Consider the following 24,521-nt stretch of genomic DNA (forward strand, 5'->3'; position numbering starts at 1 on the left):
ATTAGAATCCAACAGCGGATGCACAAAATGAATAAAAAATAAAGTTTCATTTAAAAATGAAAAAATGAATAAATCAATCGACTTTTAAAATATGGTAATTTGAAATTCGACTAAAGTTTGGTAAAATTGAAATAATTGATATCAACTGGTGTGGTCTACATTTGTCTACTGTCGTCACCTGCAGATACCGACTTCAAGTATTGAGCAAGCTTCGATGAATCAGCACAGTATACCGGCAAAAAAAAAAAAAAAAAAAAAAAAAAATAAGCTCTACTTTGCTTTTGCTGTTATTGCTTCCCTAGATTGCTCAGTAGGCTGTCGGCAAAGGAGGCAGCTCTGGCCAATATGGGAAATTGAGTGATTTTCGTGTCGGCTGAGCAGTTATCAAATCAAAATCTTTTTCCTCGAAAGAAATGCTTAAAGTTGGAAAATCCTAAGAAAACTGATCGGCTGGAGACTAAAATCAGACTCTTATGGCTATGCCAAATTAAATTTGAACACCATACCGAGAACATAACTGCAAACAGCCAACTCCGATCAGACGTAAAGTATTGTTTCGTAACTTCTAAGGCTCCATTGCTGTTTTTGTAACTTTCAGTCTTCTGGAGGTATATCTAACTGTTCGTTTTTTAGGGCACGCACTTCGTGTGGGGCAGAATGCAACCCATTTTAAAGACATCTTAGTTCTGGTTCTTAAAATGGGAGATTAGGCATAGAAAAGATCAGAACATCATGATTGATGTAAAAGGAAGAGGAAAGACGTCAATACGCATCACTGTCTTCGGTTGATATGTGCTGAAAATAATCCTTCATCGACAATTATAGATAAGCAACACAAACAGAAGCATCAGAAAGAGAGTGATTATCTATACTCTGATTTACCCAAACCATGCACTTACGTGCCTGAATTTTTGTTATATTGTATTCCAGTCATAACAGATGCTAGTCATGTGTTCAAATTTCCAAAGTCTGTCCTAGGATTGTCTTAATTTAATGATTAATTATGGGTAATTCTTTGGGTTTATTATAAGGTTAATACGATTATTGTGGAACACTGTATGCCATTCGGTCACTTAGTAGTCTCATACTTAGGGCTAGAAATCTGCATAATCTGTTTACAGGTCTCCTTTCGGGTCAAGGAAATGGACAGGACAACGTCAAAACCTCATGCTAGAGGTTTACTATTGATTAAACATACAATTTGGCTTAAAACATTTCTAGAGGTGTTAAGCTCAAGCCAGGAATTGATTTAGATGCCCTACACACACAGAGAGAGGGAGAGAGCTTATGAGAAAATTAATCCTGGGACAGAGGTTCAACACACTACACCACTTTAACCAACTAACTCTAGGGACCTGTATCTTAATGGGCGAAGATAGAAGGTTTGACTTTTTCTAGTTTTCTATGTTATTTCATTTCCGCATAGCAAAAACAAGAAATCGAAAGTACATGTGGCTTTGATTTCAATCTGTTAGCCAGAAGTGTTTGTATTTAAAGCAGCGGCGCTAATCTGTCTTCAACATTGGGAGGGGACGAGTAAGACCGTTCCCATATATTTTTTAAAGCAATGTTCAAAATATTTATGAAAGTGAAAACAATGCTGTGGAAGATCAGTGAAGCAGAGTTGTCTTCAACATTGGGAGGCGGGCAGATTTGAGGCTTATTCTACGAAGGGGAGAGATGAGACACATATTATGATAGATGAATCTGATTTCTGAGGTGAGCTTGTTGTATATTATATATCAAGCAATGTAGGTGAAGTGGAAGTCGGACACAAATCATCATTTCTCCCCAAAAAATCAATTTCAAATCAGATTATTGGGGAAACAGTCTCCCAGTTCCAAGATTAGGGCACATGTCCTTCTCATCTTCCCCGGAATTTGCGCCAGTGGTTTAAGGTTCACATCCGAAAAATTGCTAATATATTATTATAATAGGACATGTTTTTTCTTCATTTCTTGGGGCGTCTGTTTTCGAAAGTCTATAGAAACTAAAGTACGCCAAATCTACACTCATTTGCTTTACTTTCTCACTGAGTAAACGTGCTATCCTCATTTATACTCCACTGTCCCTTCCAAGAAATTTGAAACTTATTCCCCACACTGCAAAAGATGGGTTTCTGCTCAAAACATATAATAATCACACTGTAAGTCCTAGATTAGAACCTCGGCTCCTGTTCTGGTTCTCTACAATTCCATTGATTTTAGCTCCTTTTTCTGGATTCGACAATGTCCGTACTTCACGATCAGCCAAAAATCTTCTTATTCTCTGTGACTCTATTTGTGCACAATGGCACGTCTTCCTGATAGAATGAAACTAACTGGAATCGAATTTAGCCCAAAATTGTTTGTCGATATTAAAAATTTGTAATCTTCGAATCGGACCCCGACCAAACCAACTTCCTAAGTAAATCTCATTCCTCCTCACTAATACTTCATCGTAGTTACCTAGCACTTGTGGGACTTCCTGCACGCTACTCTTCAAATTTGGAATCGATATTTTCCAATCGGGCTTAGGTCCTCGTAAAAATTGACTGACAGAATCCAAAATCAGCAAAAAGTATCCAGAAGTCTGAATTAAGACTTAATAAAAATTTCTTCAAAATTGATTGAACCTATACCAATTATGACCAACGGCGAACGAAAGTTCAAATAATCCAATTGGAAGATTCAGTCTACATTTCACACACAACATCAACCCACATCAAGATGGCTTTCCCGCTAATTGTAAAATAGCTGACTGAAAAAAATAATTATATCTAAGCCCAACTAGACTCAAATATTACTATTGTCTCAATATTATGCGTTACTAAATTAATACGTATTTACTGTAGGTAATTTTTATTATATTAGTATAAATGCACTAATATAAAATTATATAGCACTATCAAGTACACAATGTTGACTTCAACGTCCTCACAATTATCATGGCATTTTCCCGTCATGATAAAAACATGAAAGTATTTTTCTTTCAACTGCTTTTGTTACCACCGCTTCTCGATATTTGAAAATCAATCTAGGAGCGCAATATTTATTTACTAAACAGTAGCAAAAATTTACCACTTGACCTATAAAGTAACTGAGTCTGGTTATTTTATCCAATAGTATGGTATATGCGAAATTGGTATATCCAGGTAAAGATATATGCAATATGATGATGCGGATTCTCTTCAAATTTGCGGTTAACCAATAAGATTTTCCTTGTGACCTCACGGACAGATACATTTAAAAATAGTCTCATTTGGTTCAACGTGTCCAAATTAGTACAAAAACTCCCAATTAAATTTTGTGTAATCTAGAGCATATTTTGCCAGTAACAAGAGCGTTATTATTGAGCTGAGCGAAGCGAAGCTCTTATACTCGGGTTAGCCGTTTGGTTGTCCGCGAACTCCTCCTAGTTTAATATTTTGCTCATATGTTAATATTTAATAGTGCCGCATGATGCTCCTGATATAAGTTAAATCTAAACCTCATACGTCAATAAATAAATGTAATGTATTTTTTTAAAAAATATAGTATAATTAAATTATCCTGCTTCTAAACATACATCGCATATCATTAATTAAAAGAAGAATATTGATTAAATTAATGATAATTTATTTTTAGTAAACAAATACATAGTATTTACGTGGTGTGAGATAATTATTTTTGGAATGTTATTGTCTTTCATTATCCAAACATTGCCATGTCTTTGCTTTGGAAATAAGATAATATAACTTAGTAGAGAGCGCTGAGAGCAGCCAAGGAGCCTGTGAAAGCAGCGTTGTAATCGCAGGCCACTTCGTTGTGGACGTAGTCACTTCTCACGTCTTGGTAGTTGTCATTCTGGTCAGGACCTCCAACCATAGCACCATTCAGAACTTGGTAGTTAGGTTGGGCACCGTTGTAAACATTCCAGTCGCAGGTGGCTGGGCGGTTGGGGCAAGAACTACAAGGAAAGCAAAATATATAAATATATGTTCCAAGACAAACAAACAGCTAGTAAGAAAATCTTCTACTTAATGTTTTATTTGTAATAGTGTTTACGTAAGTTTGTTTAATTTCTCTACATCTTCCACATTTCTTTTTAGTATTCGCTAAAAGACGTGTATATTCTTAATAGTTTCCTAGCACATGCAAAATCAGTTAAGTAAGTTCTTGAAACGTAATACCTGTGACTACAGTACCATAATTGAAAACAGTAGTTAAATATGTCACTTTACTTACGCAGCTCTGTGTTGTTCATGAGTTGGTGGATTGTTTCCGTATCCAACAACGAAACTTCTTCCAGTAGATCCCAAAGCATAGTCAACCTGGCTCTTGGCGAATTGTCTGTAACTGGCTGTGTTGACATTCAGTTTGTTTGCAGCCTGGAATTTAAAGGAATAAATTCCTTTAGCTTTAATGTAGTGTAGTTAGCTTGAATTATGAAGTATGTTGACCACAAAATTGGATACCGTAATTCAATACTATTCAATTAGCTGGAATGTTTCAATACTTTTCCGTTCTTTTCAGTTGATCAGTATATAGGCTAATATATTACTAATTAATTTGAAGTGGTATCTCAATTATATATCTAGAAGCAAGGTATCATTAAACTGTAAGTAGTTCGAGTTAAGTTACATCTCAACAAAATGTTACTTCGTTGCTTTTGTACGACTATAAATAAGTGAAAACGTTTTACATAGATGACCAAAACGTAGTTAAGGTTAAAAGAAATTAACTTATGAAGTATTGAGTGGATAAGTCGCAAATTTAATTGACTATAGTTATGGAAGGAAATGTTTGATGAAATGAGTTATAAATTTAATTTAGATTCACAGGCGTTGATTACTTCATATTAATAAGTTAGCGGATAGTTATTACCCAAGTAGAATATTGTTCAATAGCTTAATTGGAACCATCCTTCTTGCTTGCGTGGTTAGTACATGGGTCTTTGGCGCTGGAGACTCGGTTTTGATTTCACGTGGAAACATAGGTACTTCGAATCTCACGGTAAGTTGTAGGCCCACGTCTCTATAGCTCGTCGCTGACATGGACGCTAAACTTGAAGCAACCAATCAATTGCTTAGTCTGAATAGTGTTATAAAACTTATATACACTTGAAAAGTCACATATAAATTATGTTTATGTTTATGTTAAAGTCACATATAAATTATATAAATTATGTTTATGATTATAAGTAATCTGATAATGAATTACATTGTTAAACACTATCATCAGGAGGCAAGTGCAAAATATCTAGTATATTTCAATTTACTGAAACGGGTATACGTCAGAATTGAAGGAAAGAGGAAAGCAGGATATATTTTGACAAAATTAATCCGATTAAAAGTTATAAATGAAGGTAGTAAAGAAAATTCAAGTGTTGAATAACATGTGTATTAAAATGATACACACAAAAGTTACTTTACCTCCAAACAGATGAAAGCGATGTTGTTAGCATGTCTGAGAGTTCCCCATTGACTGATGTAGAGCAATCCCTTGGGAGTTTTCTGCTGACTGTTCTTCATGTAGTCACAGAAGTCGGTCACTCGGGTCTTGTAGTTGCTTCCACCAGTAAGCTCAGCCAAAAGTAACTGCAAAATAACATAAAATGTTGTCCATCATCATATTATCAAGAAGTATTCAAAGAGTCAGAACTGTAACTTATGAATTGATGAAAGAGAATAATATAAAAGTATATAATATAAGTTCTCTAAAATATGAACTCACCTGTACTCCAATGGTCTTATCGTTCCATGAGAATTCAGACGGCCTGTAGTCGAGACCCAATTCGTTGTACAAGCTCTGGGCTTGATTCAAGTAAGATTGGTCATTGGTTGCTTTGTACAGCCAGATTGCAGCCCATACAAGTTCATCCTTGTATTCGGAAGAGCTGTAATGATAGAAAGAAGAAATCAGTGTTCAGATTACAACATTTAAGATGTGAAGACTCTTGTATGTGTGTGATTAAAAGAAGAATTGTACTCGTAGAAGAACGCATCTAATTGCATGATCACACATAATTAAGCATTCAATATGACTAAGGTAAATCCAGTGTTTGTTTTGTTGTTATTTACCTGTAGAATTGAGCAGCATTTTGGATGGAGTCGGAGTATTTTCCTCTGTAGTTGAGAGCAAACTGGAAGAGCTGCTTAGCATGGTTGATCAGGGTAGAGGCATAACCGGCATCAGAACCTTGGAACACAGCGGCTGTGGCTGCCATAGCTGCGGCGGTTTCTCCAGCGAGATCAGAACCTATAACAATTAGTTCCTTATGAACAACAGTATAGATATTAATTTGTATAAAAAATGACCCAATAACGTTGTAGAAGCAAATATTGATTCATATGGATGTATATTACATGCACAAATATAGCTCTGTTGAAATTTGAAGTTACTATGATGGTAATGAAGAGCATTAAATAATAAATAAATTAACTACTTACACGGTATAGAACTGAAGTATTTTATTTCATTTGTAACATATATGAGAACTATTTTTACCAGTGTAAATAGTACTCAGCGTATTTCAAAGAATTCACTTTTTCCAGAATTTCCGTTACCTCTACATAATATTTAATCTTGCTTAATAACTTTCAAAAAATTAGTTGAAACAAATGCAAACAGTGAAAGCTAAGATGGTTTCTTTTAAAAATAATCGTTTTTTCCGTACCTGGGTGACCACTATCAATCTTCCAAGCAGGTCTGTTCATGGTCATATCTTCTGGTCTTCCCCAGTAAGCATGGTCGGTGTTTCCATCGCCTACTTGTCCGTACAATTCATTGGCACTCACGTGACACTTGATGAAGTAGTCTGTGCCCCACTTCAGGGTGTTCTTCAAATACTGAGTTTGACCTGTTCGAAAAAATCAGTTATCAGAGAGATACGTGGGTGGTAATATGTTATGATTCAAAACATACTATACATTGAGCTCATGCTATCTTTATTACTGCGAAGGTTGTACTTTGAGGAAAAAAACATAGAACCAAAACCATATCATAAAACATGAAACCAAAACTTTAATATTTTTAAATCCATCGAGTAATGTGCTTTGAATATTTATAAACTAATTTCTGCTGTGACGGAATGTGTAGAATATTTCTATGTAGATTAAATGAGATTAAGTAGAACTTCAAAAATATACAATTAGGTTCTTAGAATATGGCCAATTTTGCAGTTTGTGAACGGTACAATAAGTAATTATAATAAAATAATGGCAATAATAAAACTGCTTCACCTCTCCTTCAGATAATGGTTCTATATAATTCTTCAAAGAACAAAAAAATTTGTAGAGATATCAAATAGATTTCTAATTGAGTGCTAACAAATTTCTAGGATTTACTAACGGAATTATACATTTCTAAATGTAACGGAATGAGCTAAATAATGATTATAGTTGTACTTAAAAATTAGGAAAAGTGTAGCTTAAATATTCTAGTTATATTGAATGGGAATGAGCGAAGAAGTTTATATTTTATTTCAACTTTCTGTGTTATCCCTATCCCTATCACTACACAAAACTGAAGATATGTAACCTGATATTCTTATCCCCAATATATACAATTTCTACGAGATAATATAACAATATTTAAGTTATTTCAGCTAGAAAAGTAAAACTTTCAATGTGTGAAAACACTACTTATTAAATGCTATTACGAAAAACTTGTGTATCAATCGTTGTTACTGGAATACAGCAGAGGTATAGCACGATGAAAAATATTTCAAATATAAATACGTACGTACTTTTGAAAGTAAAAATGAAGATTGGGAAAGAAAGTCATTAATTCAATTAGAAAAGATTACTTTCAGTAATCAGTTCAATAGGCCTTGTACAATTTGCTTAATATTGGATTAGGAAAAGACCAATTTTTGCTTAGTTATAACAATCAGATCATCTGAAAATTCTAATTTTTTTTACCTACTTTTACTGAGATTTAATTACTCCATTCAGTACCGATAGACAAGACTATAAAAATGAAATGAAGTCTTTCAGTTTAACGTCCCACGATTATGCTATTTTAGGCTAAGGAAGACGGATGATTAAGGCAAGTGAATGATGAAGGAAGAGTTGGTGGAATGAGAATGTGGAAGGAAACGGGAATACTCCGAGAAAACCAACGGACACGATGTTGTCCACCACAAACTTACTTGACCATGGACCCTACACAGCAGAAGTTAGGGTTCTACCGCATAGCCCCCCAGCCAAGACTATTGTTGTTGTAGTGTAAAAAAAAATAGATTAATTAAAATGTTTATATCATACGAAGTACTTTACCTGCAGCATCATAGGCAGCCTTGTTGGAGAGGTAACCCCATGCAAGAACAGTCACAGAGTAAGCCATAGGGAAGTTGAATTTCACATGGTCACCAGCTGTAAACAGCAAAAGCAAAATTTTCAACGCAAATAATGTTACAAATAACTATAGAAATGAATGTACATTGTTGTCATTATATTTATATACTTTACCATTAACAAACTAAAGCTTTGTTGTATATAAAAATACGCAATTTCTCACTAAATAAGTTATGTTGAAGGAAAATTGTGATAACATCTTCTATACTGTAGAAGAGTTGTAAGAACATCTTTTTTGCTTTAAACTAATGAAATTAAGTATAGTGATTATCAATATACATTAGAAGAACAAAAGAAGTAATATGCATACTTCCGAGACTAAAATTATTATTAATGATTCTTTTCTGCGTAGAAGAATTAAATGTTTGTGCTTCTTATGGTCTTACCATCGTAATATCCCCCTGTGAGATCTTCTCCATTGTTTCCCCTGTCGTTGAGAGCGGAGTCTCCTCTCCATGGAATACGGTTGTTGGCTGGAAGTTTTCCAGATCTCTCAGCCTCATAGAACAACAAAGACTTCCCCAACACCTCTGCGTAGTTGTACTGCGCAGCTGGAACAATGAGAATGAACTTTAAATAATTGTTTAAATAAATTTTGTAAAGTAGTAAAAAAAAAAAATTGTACTCTCTGTACGTAGCGTTAAAGGTTTTTAGCATTGAGATCTTTCTAGAAGGAGACATAAGTTCAGCAAACGTACTTAAAGTCTATGAAATCATTATATAATTGATCTAATGTGAAATAAAATAATTAATATTGACTTCAATGTAAAAGGCTTTAAGATAGACTTGTATTATATATAAATTCTGAATGTTGATCATTTTCCCCTTTCCCTATAATTCTGATCTTAGAAGTCTTTTTTCCTCTTTCAGTCTGTTATTTTCTCTTTTTACATTCGTTCACTACAAGTGTAAACAGTTCTTGAGCCCAAAACCGTTTGTTTTGAAATAGCCAGAACTTTCGATGCTTTTCGCTCAGTTTTACTGTGGAGCTGAACTGGATACTGGTCTGTGACTTATTGGATCAAAAGATCCAATATATTTCAGGCAAAAATTGTCTTGTAGGCCTTATATCTGGGAGAACTTCATATAGTATAGCCAAACCCAAACTATCACTTAACTCAGTATCATGTGCTTATTCCGTAAAAAATACGAAAACTCGATTTAGGGACCGATCAAAAATTTTGTGGCCTCTGATCCAAAAGTACGTCAAAATATCCAATATATATCAATCAAAAATTTTCTTGTACGCCTTACATCTGCAAAACTACATATTGTGTAGCCAAACCGAAACTATCATTTGTAACTCAGTATGGTGTGCTTATTCCCTAAAAAATACAAAAAATCCAATTAAGGACCTTCAAACATTTTGTGGCCTTTAATCGAAAAACTAATTATTGGTCAAGATCGCAATCTTTTGATCCATTTGTTTGGATCATTCCTAAAATTCTTGTTTTGTGAAGATTGGACAGAAATTTATATTAAGTAAATCAAATTAAGTATTTTCCAACAAATAAAGATATATATATATATATATATATATATATATATATATATATATATATATATATATATATATATATATATATATATAGTAATTTAATATTTTCATGGAATTTTATTCGTTATTGAGGCAGGCATGCCTATAAATCTACATATGTGGATTTACCTAAATTATTTTTCCTCTATGGAAGAACATTTTTGAAGCATGTTGCCCGAATATTCCGTACAACTTACAATCTTTTCTGTATTCAACGAGTTTCTTCGTTGCTATTTTACGCACTTTCGGCTCGGGAGAAAGGAGTTTGATCAGGTAATAATTTATGTGGTGTGGATCTCGCGTTAAGATGTGGATTTACATGTTATATAGTTTTGGTGCTAAAAGAGACGTTCAACTTTACCCTAGTCAATCACCAAGTATTTGATTAAAAAGAAAACGTAAGGAATATTTAAATGATTCATTAATTGAAGAATTGAGAATAGAAACTTCTCATCAATACATGCCAGGTGTGGTATAAATGGTTTCTTAATTAACACGTAAATTGTCATGTTTATACAGGGTGTTTAATAAGTAATGGTCATAAATTAAACCGTAGATAGTACATGCCAAAACTAACAAAAAAGTCTTAGTAAACATGTGTCCGCAAACGCTTCGTAACGGAGATAGGGGCTGTCAAAAGTTTGGGAAAATGAAGTTTAGAGACGAATATCTCAAAAAGTATGAATCGGACAGAGGGCGGTCCAATGAATGACTATCGAAGTCAGACATGCGCTATGCAGAAATGCATGGTTGATAACTCTGCAATGCGCGCGCAAGGGATTCCCCAAAGAAACGGAGGGATTCCCGGAAAATTGTCTAAGGAATCTTTAGAGATAAACAAGAGTAAATTAGGTCTCCTGAAACTCAAGACCGTACTACAATTAAACTAAACAAATTAAACCAATAATTAATAATTATCTATGGTCTTGACACCCCCGCCGACAAGACTCCAGCTTGCCGTCGCAAGTGGACGCCAAGAGCAATATATGAAACATCAAAATCTTTAAGATATATATAAAACAGTATTAATAAATATAAAATTGAAAATAATTGACTAAAATACAATATTGAGTACGATAAAACCCATAACCTCAAAATTAATGCAAAATTTATCAAAAGTGTATAAATATTGATATTTTACTGTATAAGATTTACAATGAAAATTAAATCATTACTTGATTTCTAAAAAAATACTATTGTTACTATATTTACATAAATTTCGCAGTACTGCTAAGTATCTGCGTGAAAAAGGTTGGAAACCAATAACCAATACATAACATTTAGTATATATATATATAGCATATAATATATTGAAAATAAACAGTTTATTAAATATATTGAAACATCTTTTTCATCCATGGCTCTCTCATTTGATTTAAAACCAAGTCTTTTAAAGAATAAGCTTGAGCCATCTGTTGATTTTTTCTCGTATTATGTTCGTTGAACAATAACTCACACATATCACACTTGTTGCTGTTCATTCTTCCTCTTAAAAGAAAGAAAGAAATGCAGTTAATGCAAGAGAGAAAAAGATGTGTATATATTTCAGTTACTCTTCTCCTTGCTGATGAAAAGGAAAACAAGTGCAATGAAGAACAAGAGATCCGACAAAGTCTCTGATAACATAGGTGTGGTTTTGCACTTTGTACCGATGTGGTCTGACTGAGTTACTGCTGACTAAGGGATCTCATGCTATAACTCCACCAGAGTAGAAAGCTCATTTATTTTTTCACTATGTTTAGACACAAATGAACACAGTGGGAAATAAAATTTCACTTTTCCCTCTTCTTCTATTTTTAACGTAACTAGGTACACTACACAGAAACAAAATATAGTACATATTATTCTTCACTATAATGAATGTAATAAGCTATACAGGGTGGCTGAAAACACTAGTTTATTTTCGCTCATTGTCCCCCTGTAATAACATTAACTCTCATCATATTTAGCAACACTAGTTCACATCCGGTCACTCTGGATGATGAAATACTTCGAAAGCGTCACTTCAACATGGGGCTTCTTCCGTTATAGACTCCATGCTACTCGAAAGTCTGATTTTTAGCGTTTTTTGTAGAATAACTGGACTATATTAATCGTATATTGCACGGGATTATCGCACTTCCGTGTTGTAACTGGAGAAGTTCCCTTTGAATTACGTTATTGTAAAATTTTACATATTTCGGGGTGTTTCTGGAAACACACTTCTCTACTAAGTCCAGTTCGGGCGTGGAAATCAGCTCGGGAACGGTGTTCTGGCTCAACTTCTTTGCTTGTGCTGTGCTCCTAGTGCTTTTATCGTGTGTCACTTCTGTGCTTTTTATAAATTTTGTATTTTCAGAGTTAAGTGTATACAGGAAATGAAGACTGTCTAATTTTGCTTGAGTAAGAGGGGAGGGGGGTGGTGGAAATGAATTTGAAATATTGTTCTGTTCGTTCAAGATGGCTGTATTGTGCATTAGTGACTCCTCATTGTGCATAGTTGTGTGCGTGTCTGAAAGTTCCCCCTTATTTGTGTTCATGAATGAAGTATATCCCTTTTCAGTGTCGCAGTGTTCATTCTCACTGTGAAAAAGATTCTTGAATGAAATAATGTCATCATCATTGTTGTGTGTTGTAGAGCTTATGCTGTTTCGCTCTTTGCTTTGTGGTGAGTCCACTATAAAAATATGTGGAATAGACGTCTCACAGGAAATTACCTTCTCCGCTTTTCTAGTTGCTTTCTTAAAAAGACATATGCCTATCGCTACTAACATAATGCCTAGGAGGGAGGTTATAGCGATTGCTGCCAAGAAAATAATTACTAATTTTTCCATTTTTCTTTTCTGTAATAAAGACAAAATATGTTTTCGTCAGGCTTGTTATATCCCTAAATATATATATTGCTAAATTCTAAATACTAAATACTTTTAAAACTAATATATTTATTGACATATTCATGTACTTAAATCTGGCTTTTATTAGCTACTGAATCTCGCGTCTCACGAGATCATGCATTGAGCTAATTTACATGTAGGTTCTGTTTCGATATTATATACTGAATCAACCTCAAAATTGATTTATTAGAATAATATCTATTTTGATTTCAGACTTTAACGTAGTTACTTTTGATAGGCTAATACCTCATCTATTGTCTACGTAATATTTTCTTCTTTTTTTTTTTTCATTCATATTTCATATTTATTCTTCATATTACACATAATAGTCAATACTTATCATTAAATACTAATATAATATAACGGTAAAATAAATAGTAATTGCCATTATTAGTACAAATTAGATACCTTAAACATCTAATACATATATATATGTATAAATTCTTGTTTCTATCACCTATAAGATTACATTGATAAATATCAGGCCTATACTAATAAATAATAAATCATCAATTGATTGATAGGTGATACTAATTATCAATAATTATTGATTGATTGATTGATTGATTGATTCATTGATTAGGTATTGATTGATTACTTATTGATTTATTGATTACTTATTGATTGATTGATTTTTTTTTTTTTTTTTTTTTTTACAACCCATTACCAAATAACACATTTTTACTTTAATACTCTATTACTTATTTTAGCTTGACGAAAAACATATTTGTGCTCTATTCATTGTAGCTTATTAATGTATAACTTAACCTAAATCTACTTCTTATCCTTTCCCGTTTTCCGCGGTTCGCGATTTCTTTCAGTTTTATATAGCCGTTCGGTAACGTACCATGCATGTTTTATTGTTTGCAATTTTTTTTTTTTTTTTATAATTGTTAATTTAATGTTTGTTTTCCTTATTTATTACATTTGCAGAACACTTCTATATTTCCAAATTTTCAACTTTTATTTATTTATTTTATTTTTCTCTACTCATTTCAAAATTTCATAGTTAAAATATTTCAATTTAAACTGAATTTCCCACTTAGTGCTAAAACATTATGTAGATTCAATACAAGCAAAATACACTTGTACTCATTAGTAAAAATAGATTTTGCCTATGCAGTTTAAGTTCAATTTTAAATAACCTTAGCACTCTATTAAAATGTTGTTCAAGCTTTATTTATACTTATCATTAATTATTTGAAATCTATGTTCAAAATTTTGGACACATGTTTCCCTTTTTACGGTTTATCATGCTTTATTTCATATTTTGAAATGAGTTTAGATACTTTAACGTAAATAAAAATTGATAATATAATAATAATAGATAATACTCCTAAAAGTCCAATAATTGCATACATCATATAGTCATTTTTTAGTTGAAGATTTGGAACTACAGAATTTAATTTTAATTTTAACAATTTTTCAGCCAAGACATCTAGTTCTTGCGTATTAGCTGTAACATTTAAGTGTTCGTCTGAGCAGTTCCCTACTAAATTTATCATTTCGTTTGAGACTTGTAAAATTTTCTTCGTCGGAATTACAATGTCTCCAAAAATGAGATTATCAAATTTTTCATATGAAATGAAATATGATCTATTACTTCCAAATTGAATTTTTTCCGAATGTACTTCTTGTTGCTCGCCTAATTTCGTCATATAGCCTGGTTCTAACGCTGAATATAACACTCCAGCATGAGTGTAAGAATATGATATGTTTGACTGATATTTCTCTGATTTTAATTGACAGTGTTCTACCGAATTTTTGAATATTAAATTATTCAAACATTTGGACTCCGTATTTAAATTTACATTGTTACAGAAATACAAAAAACTTTTAAAAGTACATTCATCTTTTTCTAGGCTATAGAATTTTCCTCCAGTAAAATATACCATTTCCGGTAATTTATAATAATATCGTCGATTGTCAATGAGAAATCCCATTGATATTACCTCATACATTTTCGATATGCTAGTTTCATAGACAACTGGTGTGCGTAATAATAAATCAACATTATTTTCATTATAATAAAATTTTAACAAATGAACACTCGATATTCTATAAAATAATCCAATGTCTTGAGAATATACTGTGTGTTTTAATACATCATGAGAATTTATGAAATCCAAAACTTCTTGATTACTCAAAATATGATATGTTAATTCGTTAGATAAAATATTTTTCAAAATTTCGGAAACACGTTGTTTCGCCATATGCAAAAATAAATTTGTTAAAATTTTCCGATGAGCTTGGTGCATATAACAGTAAAGTTCTTGTAATTTTGACCGAAAATCATCCAATATGTGCTTGACCTTAACAATTACACCATGAACTATACTAATTTGACCATTCACAGATTGTTTTAATCTTCTGACCTCATTTGTTAATACATTTTCGTGTTCGGTTAATTTATTTATTGACGCTGACATTTGTTGTCCATGCACTAAGTTGTAAGCTGATAGTCCAATGGAAGAAAATCCTAGAATCCATGAGAAAATAGATCTCCTTGTCCTATTGTTATTCATGCATTGTGCTATACCATCCTTGTATAAAAATGCACATGGGATGGAATTTAAAATATTTGTGCGAAATTCTAATTCTTGTTTTCGAAATTCTTCGGAAATATCTGGCACTTCCGAACAAACTTCATGAATTGGAACTGATTCATGAAAGTTTAGGTGTAATTTAACGGTGGTATATACCTCATTTACCGTATGTACTGCGAACGAATCTTCGGAAACTGCAATTCCTAATTTCTCCAAAGTGTATTGCTGATGTTCTGCTGCTGTTACAACTGCGATGCCAACTAATATTAATATTCCAAACATGATGTGACGGATTTTTTTTTCTTCCACAATCTGTAATTTATGGAAAATTTACCTCTTATTTATTTATTTATTTATTATTTTGCCGTGTTTATGATTATTTCAGACATTTACAATTAGCTTCAATATTAAATATTATTTTACTTTACTTATTTATTTCTCTTTATTTTCCTTATAAGCATATGACACTGTAAGAGACGAGACCATTTCCTGTCCGTCAATGCGTTAGCCTTTGGTTCTTTGGGATATTATGTGAACTCTAAGTTCACTACCCAACTAGGTCGGGCTGACTCGACCTAGGTCAGTGCTCATACTTATAAGCAAAATAAAGTTCATGTTTTTTTTTTCAGTCACCTAGCGTTTCTTCTTCTAATTCATCCTCAATATATGGTTTTAATCTACGAATTTCGACAGAGTCATATTTCACCTGTCCTTTATTATTATAATATTTCACCTTATAGGAATTATTATTTAACTTTTCAATTATTTCCGCTCTAATATTATATTTTTCTGCGAAACATGCTGGTGTCCCTGGTGTTGGCATCTGACGCACTAGAACCTTTTGGCCAATTTCAAAAGTTGGTTGGTCAAATTTCTTTTCCATATATTTCTTTTGAGATTTGAACCGTTTTTGCAAGTTCTTATATGCTAAATTTCTAGCTTCTTTTAATGCGGCAATACGTAACTCGTTATCTTCGTGTTCACATGGAATGTCTAAAGAATTTTCAAGAGGGGTTCTAGCCTCTTTACCGAATAACAAATAATATGGACTATATTTCATTCCGTCATGTATTTGTGTATTTAAAGTAAATACAATACTCGGTAATACAACGTCCCATGAATTAAGTTTCTTATCACAGTAGTGTCTCATTACTGTTTGTAGAGTTAAGTTCATTCTTTCCGCTTGACCGATTTTATAGTGGGCTCCTGTGTTAGCAAAGTTTAGATGAATTCCAAACCGCTCGGCCATTTCTTCCATTAGTTTCCCCCGATGTGAGGACAACCGATCTAGCAGAATCTGCTTTGGGATGCCATACTTTAATATTAGTTCTTCATATATAGTTTGACATATCGTTTCTGCAGACACATTTGGAATGGATTTCGCTATCAAATATCTAGTAGCTTGGTCTACTATAACTAAGATATATTTATGCCTATGAGTGCTTGATATCGGAAATGGTCCAGCCTCATCTATCACTACGCTATCCCACGGTTGGTATTGTGGGTATGTCTGTGGATGTAACGGAATACGTCCAGTCTTCCTCTTGTTTACTTGACAACTTATACAGGATGCGCACTTATCGTGAAAGAATTTCTTCATATTAGGAAAATAAATTTTCCTAACTGCTCGTGCATAACACTTGCTATAGGAGAAATGTCCTCCTCCGTATTGTTCTACATGTAATTGTCTAAATACGTATTCACGCAACGAAAATGGAATACACAGTAGATATTTCTTTGCATTCGCAAACCTATGTATCCTATACAGTCTTCCTTCTCGTATTTCATATATTCGAGCTTGTTTTTCAAGTTCCGGTGTACATTCATCTGGATGTTCTATTGCATTAATCAACGGTCCGAATATTTTGTCTTTTCTCTGTAATTCGGCTACATCTATATTATCTTCAAACGTTAGAAATGTATCGAGTGTATCTAAATCGAAATCATTTTTATCGGGAGTTATTGTTGTGTTTCTGCTCAATACATCAGATGGATTTTTACTTCCTTCACAATGAACCGGGATGTACCTGTATTCTTCGAGTTCTAAAGACCAACGTAAAAGCTTTGGTGATAGTTTAGGACATGTTTTTAAATACGTAAGGGCACGACAATCCGTGTACAATTCAAATTCATTCGCATATAAATAAAAATTGAATGCTTTGCATGCTGCTAATATACTAAGTAATTCCTGTTCCACAATATGTCTTGATTGTTCATTTGGTCTTAATAGCCTACTATAGTATCCCAATGGTGTCCAGTCACCATTTTCTTGTTGCTGTAGCAACACTGCGCCTACGGATTTTGAACATGCATCCGTGCATAACCGTAAAGGTCTTCCCTGAACATATGGACATAACAATGGAGCAGATAATAGAGCAGCTTTTAATTCCTCAAATGCTTTTTGGTGGTTTTCATTCCACACGAACTTTTGTCCCTTTTTCAAAATTTTCTGTAAGTCTGATGTTAGATTCGCATAATCCTTACAAAATCTTCTTACATAATTTGTCAGTCCTAGGAATGATTTTAATTCCTTTGGTGATTTTGGTGGTTCAAACACCTTAATTGCCTTCATTATTTTCTCACTTATCTCGTATCCACTCTCGCTTACTAGATGGCCTAACGCTAAAACCTTTTCCTTCATAAACTGACATTTCTCTACTGACAGTTTCATTCCAAATTTTCTTAATCTTTTGAAGACATTCTCTAAAACTTCTATCATTTTCTCCTGCTCATTAGTAAATAGGAAAATATCATCCATATAATAGGATACAGACTCAACCGATATGTTCGCCAACGCCATAGCCATTATTCTAGAGTATACCGCCGGTGCGCTCAAGTAACCTTGAATTAGTCTAGTGAATCTATAACTTCCTAGACCCGGAATATTGAATCCAGTGCAATCACGTGATTCTTCTGTGATTGGCACTTGAAAATAAGCAGATTTTATATCCAACACAGAGTACCATTTATGACCTCCCATACATGATAAAATCGAATGTATAGGCGGTAAAGACACCGTGAAAAATTCTGCGTGTTTATTTAATTGTCTCGCATCTAATACACTTCTGAGACTCCCGTCTGGCTTCCTAATGAATAGCATAGGGCTGTTATAAGGGCTTGCAGCCTCTTCTATAATATCCTGTTTTAGAAGAACATTTATGTGCTCTCTAACTTTGTCTTTTAAAGCTACTGGTACTGGATATTGTGCGCGCCTAAACGGAACTTTTGTCTTTAACTCTATGTGATGGCTGTAGTTTTTAATTTTCCCTATACTCTCTTTTCTCCATGCAAATACATCTGAATATGCTCGACATAAAGTTTCCAATTTTTGTCTTATCCTATCTTCCGTTTTTTCACCTATGTTTAACTTTGTTTTATCAAATTCTTTTCTAGATTGTATCACTTCGTCAATCTCTTGCTGTGTCAAACCCTGATCTATCAACTCCTGATCTTCAACATAATCTTCTGCTTTTCCGATCTCTGTATTACAAGTTAACCATACCCGTTTCTGAGTAGGATTTACTATTTCCAACAACGTTTGATTTGGTGCTAATAGTGCCCTAGGAATAAAAATATTTTTCCTCTGTTCCGTTTCTCTATTAGGTTCCAATAAATATTCTTGATTTGTCCACGAATTTACCAATTTTAATGGAACAATTACTCTACTTCTGGGAGCTAAAAATGTTTTCTTTGCTACAACAAATTTCGGAACCATGCATACCCTTAGAATATGCGATATTCTTTCAGAAACATTTAGTGGATTATTATTATTCCTATTTTTGTTTGGAGGTCGACCAAATCTTTGTAAAATAATCTGTCTCTTGCCGTAATGAATTTGACAATTGTGCGGGTGTAAAAAGTCATTACCAATTAAAATTTGATTAGGGAAATCCTTAATAACTCTAAATCTATGGTGAAAATTGTTACCATTTATTGTAAATTGAACAATTGCTACTTTATCGATTGTCAATGAATTTTGCGTGATGCCTCTAATTTGAGTTTTCTCCGGAATGACTATTGCGTTTGTCGGTAATAATTTATCACTTATTATTGACAATTGTGATCCCGTATCAATTGTCGATCTTATTCTTCGGTTTGCTATGTAAACTGGTAAAAATACCATTTCATTGTCACAATCTATTGAGGCTACTATTTCTCTAATTTTCCTAACTCTATTACCTGTAAATGTGCCTCGTTCATTTACAGTTTGTTTCAGTTTAAAGACTGAGTAACTGGATTATAATATGTCACTCCATTTAATTGTTGTGGAACCACTGTTGGTACCGCAGACTGCGACTGTGGAGGTTGTTGAGATACCATTGGTATCTGTTGATAATATTGCGGCGGAAAATTATGCTGAAATTGCGGATTATATTGATAATTATTCGGGAAATTATTTTGAAAACCTCTTCCGCGCCAATTTCTCCTGAAATTTCTTTGTCCTCTTCCGTTACCGGATCTGTAATTGTTTCCACGACCTCTATTATTTCCATTATTATATTTACCATTATACGACTGATTATTGTCATAGTTTCTATTGTTTCCCCGAAATTTCTGATTTCTAAAATTTCTTCCTCTAAATCCTTTTCCTCGATCTGACCTATGTTCTCTATTTTGGCCTTGATCCTGACTACCGTTTGACTCCTGACCTTGATCCTTATTATGATTGAACTGTGATGCATTCGTTAATGCTACTTGTAAATCCTCAATTTTCTTTTCTAATTTTGAAATTTGCGCAACACTAATTGGCTCTTTCTTAATTTCTTTGTCTTCTTTCTTTCTGATTAATAGCTTATCTATTTCTATGTCACTATCGTCACTTTCTACTTGTTCTTTCATTTTCTTTAATAAATCTTTCACCGTTACTTTCCTATCTTTATTATCTCTCTTCTGTCTCCTTTCTATTTTACACTTATTTTTCTCTACTTTTTGTAATTCTTCTAAGAATTCTTCTAATGATACAAACGTTTTTGTTCCTACTTTTTCCATAAAATATGGCAAAAGTCCTGCTGCTATTAATCCTATTTTCTTTGTATCGTTCATTTTCTCGTCTATTCTATCTGCTAATGTAAGAATATCATACGCGAAATTTATCACAGGTTCATCCTCTCTCTGTAACCTGTCTCTAATCCTGTCTTCTAAATCTAGGTTAAAATTAGAATTTGTAAATTCTTCTATCAAATCCTTTTGTAGATCTTTATAGGAAATGTCAGCTACATTTTTTCTTTTCAAAAATAGCTTTACCCATTGTCTACCTACACCTTTGAAAACTGTGGTTAGGAGTGTTTTCCTTTTGTCTTCATCGTACCCTGCTATTTCGCAAGCGTCATCGAACTCATCAAAGAACGCAACTATGTCTTGATCCTTTATTAAGTCAAACTTTGGTAATCTACTCATATCCGTAAATATTGCTACTCTTCTATCTGATGTCGCCATATCTTTATTTTCTAATCCTATTTTAGGTTCTTCCTGTTCCTTATTTATTTTTACTTGTTTTTCTTCTTTTATATCTGGATTTATTTCTTCAAATTCACGTGGGAAATCAAACGTTTTTACCGATACAGGACTACCTGGAAAATTTGAAACTGGACCTGGTCTAAAACTTGGTGTTCCTATTGTCTGATCTACTACACAGTCCTCGTTTAACTTCTTGCGTCCCCGCGGTGGTGTTAATAAACGTACTAACTTATCGACTCCTACGTCTACACCTTCTAATGCTTTCTGTGCTCTAGTTATAATTCGTCTTTCCGTCATTAAACTATACTTATTCTAAAATATGTATACACACATTATATAGTTCTAAACCCTTCGTATAAGCTTGTACACAAACACCTTTTGTATTAATCATGTAATAAGGCAAATATACTTTTATAACACAGCCATTTCTTAATAATTCATAAGGAATTCTTATGTTTACTTCTAACTTATTAACTACACACATAATTATTGTTACCAAATGGAAAAATTAGTCATTATTATTATTATTATTTAACTTCATCACTGTTTTACACATTTCGCGAGGGTGGGCGGGAGGGTTTAGCAACTATCAAGCAAGAATGCGGGATGTAAACAACCATGCCTTGGTGGTTATATAATCTTATGATAAACTAGTTTCGCCGGGAATCGAACCCTAAGCATACTCCACCATGCCTTGGTGGTGGGTTGGGCGGGACTTAATATTTACTGAGATCAAACCCTAAGCATCTGCACCATGCCAACCTGGGTTGCTCTTGATAAAATTTAGTAAAACTTGAATATGTAGAGCACTCTGAGCTCCCCAGATTGATCTAATTTGCATGAAGCAAATCTATATCTACTCGCATTTATATGAGAGGTAAGTTTGGGGATACTCCACCACTGGTTGCATTGATTGAGGGCCAACCAGAGCCCTATTAAAATGATAACAACAATGTCTACTTAAACATGTGTATTTTAACAGAACTAGTAATCATTTATGTGTAAAGTGTTGTTTGTGTAATGAAGACTTAAAAGTGTAATTTAATGTGTAAATCATGTATAACGAATTGGATTAGCACAGAATTTGGTTGTGACACATACCTGTTGTTGATGATTAGTCGAACCAAGCACTGAATGATCGTATACCAGTAACAGCAGTCGGTTGTATTTCAACGTTGAACTTCTTAGACTGTTCTCTTAGTATTTGAAGTTAATAATGTTTTAACTTGACGAATTGTAGAACTTTAAATGCTACTTCTCTAATATTGATCCTCTGACAGTGATCCTCTAATAATACTACTCTGATAATAATGTCATTGAATAAAATAAAAGGTTTTTATACAACTCAAACTGCTGACGATCCAGTAATACGGTTTCAGTACTCGGGCCGATTTTCGTCCACGTGCGTCCCAGATCTAAAAAGATCTTATTCAACCAAATTCTCATAACCTCAATTCAATCATGATGACACGAAACAATGTCACTTTCTTGATGTCCTCATTGTCCGAAGAAAAGTGTGGATGTTAACAAATTTATTACATAACATTACAAGCTCTTGTTGATAGACTAGAATTCATACAATTTGAAGTATACACATACTGTATTCTTTGCACATATCTCTTTAGAGATAAACAAGAGTAAATTAGGTCTCCTGAAACTCAAGACCGTACTACAATTAAACTAAACAAATTAAACCAATAATTAATAATTATCTATGGTCTTGACAATACAGTAGTTCTATCATACTTTTTGGAAGAAGTAAGTTTCCAACTCTTATACTGGACCATTTTAATTATTCATCCAACGTTTCAATATCTTAAATAACGTATTATGCCACAAGTATTTATGGCAATAAACATTGTTTATCACAAAGTTGTTTTGCAAATTGCAGTTGTCAAAATTACTTTCAAAAAACGATGAACTGTTGCTGGCACGTATTTTGTGTGCTCTAGAACAGTGGTCGCCAAACTTACGAAGCTTTTGAGTTACCGTACCATTTTTAAATCCTACTGTGAACTACCAATCAATAATAATAATAATAATAAACTGCCAACATTATATTTTTTAAATCTTACCTTTGTTTATTGCCTATTCAATCGAGGAAGCAAGGTTAGCCAGCAGGAGCGTTACCGCGATCTACCAAAAAGATTCCCGCGAGCTACTAGTAGCTTGCGATGGACCGTTTGGTGATCGCTGCTTTAGAAGCTCCGGGCAGTATATAAGTATTCTAGGTAATTTATAAAGTTCTAGGTAATTTATAACTGTGAGTATAAAGTTCTGAAGTGTGAGCTAAAAGAAATGTATTTAAAAGAAAAGAAAATTACCGGCAAGTCGACCAGCTGCGACAAGGAACAGGCAAACGACAGCTGACTTCCACATTATGAGACAGGATGGTTTGTCATGGTTCCGAAAGAGTATTTATACTACTTCAAATAGTAGTAAATATTACGTAATTGAACTCATCTATTGTTGCTAATTGGGCCAACAGTTACCAAAAATGACATTTGTACCAAAAAAGAAGACAATACTTATCATTATTGATATGCTTAAAAAATGTGTAACCAAGGTTAACCTTGTGTTATCACGTTATGTTATCACAGACTTAAAAAAATGACAATGAATTGTTTCTAGAAAGAACATTATTTTGTTTTAGATGAAGACTTCTCTACCGTGTATCTGCAGGTGGGTGTGGTGGGGCAGGTCAAAGAAGATAACCATAACGCTAAGCTGTTCGTATCTAGGTGACTACAGCACGTGACAAGTGTACATGAAACATCGTTAAGTAATATTGATAACATGATGAGCTTATGGGAATGATAAACCGAGTAAATAGACCCTACTAGAAAAAAAGGGTAAAAAGTACAATTTCAGTATTTATAGAAAACTGGTCGTTATGCCTAAGCCTTCGATACTTGTGAAATCAGCGATAAAAATGCCTTTTATTTGATGAAATTACTTTCGCAAATAACTTCAGAATGGAAGGACTATTGGAGTACAGTTTCCAGTAAATTAAAAAGAATGCAATTTTCTGTACGTTTCAGCCATGCCACCGTTGTAGGCCTACGTTTGAACGTACCATCGTTAATTCCAAAACAAGTTTTATCAAACAGAAAGAACTTTTGTCGCCGACTGTATATTATAAAGTCATGCTCAGTTAAATGGTCTAGTTTTTTACTTCTAACAAATGTATTTATTCATCTATTTGTGCTTTTCAGTTTGCCCAAAACCACTATAAATTCCATACCGTATTCTTTTATTGCATTTATTCAAGGACTTTGTTATGCACAACAATCTCGCAGATAGCAACATGTATTAGCTTGAGGGAGGCTAGAGATAGGGAACGTACCAATAGCTAATACTATTAGGAATTAGCAGTAGCGATTCGTAGTCTGTACAAGTACCGGTTGCAATGTTGCAATATCAAAGGTATGTAGGTACCCGCAAGTGTTCCCCTCCCCCAGCATTCTTCAGTCTTATCCAAAAAATATTCAGGAAATATGAAGAGGAAAGTCTTTTAAGCTCTATTTGTATATTATTGATTAAATTATTTCTCTAATATTGATTTAATATATAAGATATTTCCTTTTTTCAAGCAACCACTATCAATGTACGCTTATACACTATTTATATACAAAACCTCTACACTCATGTTATTGAACACCAGATAAATCGAATATATAGTATGTATAGTATGTGCTGTAAGCCATGAATGATGGCGTTAATCCGAAAAGAAGAAGAAAAAAGCAAAAAATTGCATGCACGCAGTTAAACAAAATTATTTAATTATATAA

At 33.3% G+C, this 24,521-nt stretch overlaps 2 protein-coding genes across 5 annotated transcripts in view; one reads left to right on the top strand and one right to left on the bottom strand.

The window, feature by feature from the left end:
* Positions 1–3,575: 3,575 nt before the first annotated feature.
* LOC145683944 (endoglucanase F-like) lies at positions 3,576–23,204 on the bottom strand. Its single transcript, XM_081755646.1, has 9 exons — positions 23,055–23,204; positions 8,704–8,868; positions 8,240–8,335; positions 6,637–6,819; positions 6,041–6,218; positions 5,694–5,856; positions 5,393–5,557; positions 4,206–4,348; positions 3,576–3,927 (listed from the first exon to the last, which is right to left on the bottom strand). The coding sequence occupies exons 1-9, from the start codon at positions 23,107–23,109 to the stop codon at positions 3,717–3,719; spliced, it is 1,359 nt and encodes a 452-aa protein (XP_081611772.1). The 5' UTR covers positions 23,110–23,204; the 3' UTR covers positions 3,576–3,716.
* Positions 11,834–24,521, top strand: part of LOC145683947 (endoglucanase E-4-like) — a 428,679-nt gene continuing 415,991 nt past the window's right edge. For 2 of the 4 annotated variants that reach the window (XM_081755655.1, XM_081755652.1), the window contains exon 1: positions 11,834–12,501. In XM_081755655.1, coding sequence (XP_081611781.1) covers positions 12,444–12,501 — 58 coding nt within the window. In that variant the 5' untranslated portion in view covers positions 11,834–12,443. The remainder of the gene's footprint in view (positions 12,502–24,521) is intronic. The other 2 variants (XM_081755651.1, XM_081755650.1) reach the window with 1 other exon arrangement.

The sequence above is a fragment of the Thermobia domestica genome, chromosome 4 (assembly GCF_964235325.1).
Source record: "Thermobia domestica chromosome 4, izTheDome1.hap1.1, whole genome shotgun sequence".
NCBI classification, from domain to species: domain Eukaryota; kingdom Metazoa; phylum Arthropoda; class Insecta; order Zygentoma; family Lepismatidae; genus Thermobia; species Thermobia domestica.

What these genes read in the sequence shown, in the direction of transcription:
- LOC145683944 (XM_081755646.1), bottom strand. Translation starts at nt 23,109, where the DNA reads ATGTGGAAGTCAGCTGTCGTTTGCCTGTTCCTTGTCGCAGCTGGTCGA. An exon ending in AATGCTGCTCAATTCTACAG is followed by an intron (nt 5,857 to 6,040) that starts GTAAATAACAAC and finishes CTATCATTACAG; the next exon opens with CTCTTCCGAATACAAGGATG. An exon ending in ATAAGACCATTGGAGTACAG is followed by an intron (nt 5,558 to 5,693) that starts GTGAGTTCATAT and finishes GTTATTTTGCAG; the next exon opens with TTACTTTTGGCTGAGCTTAC.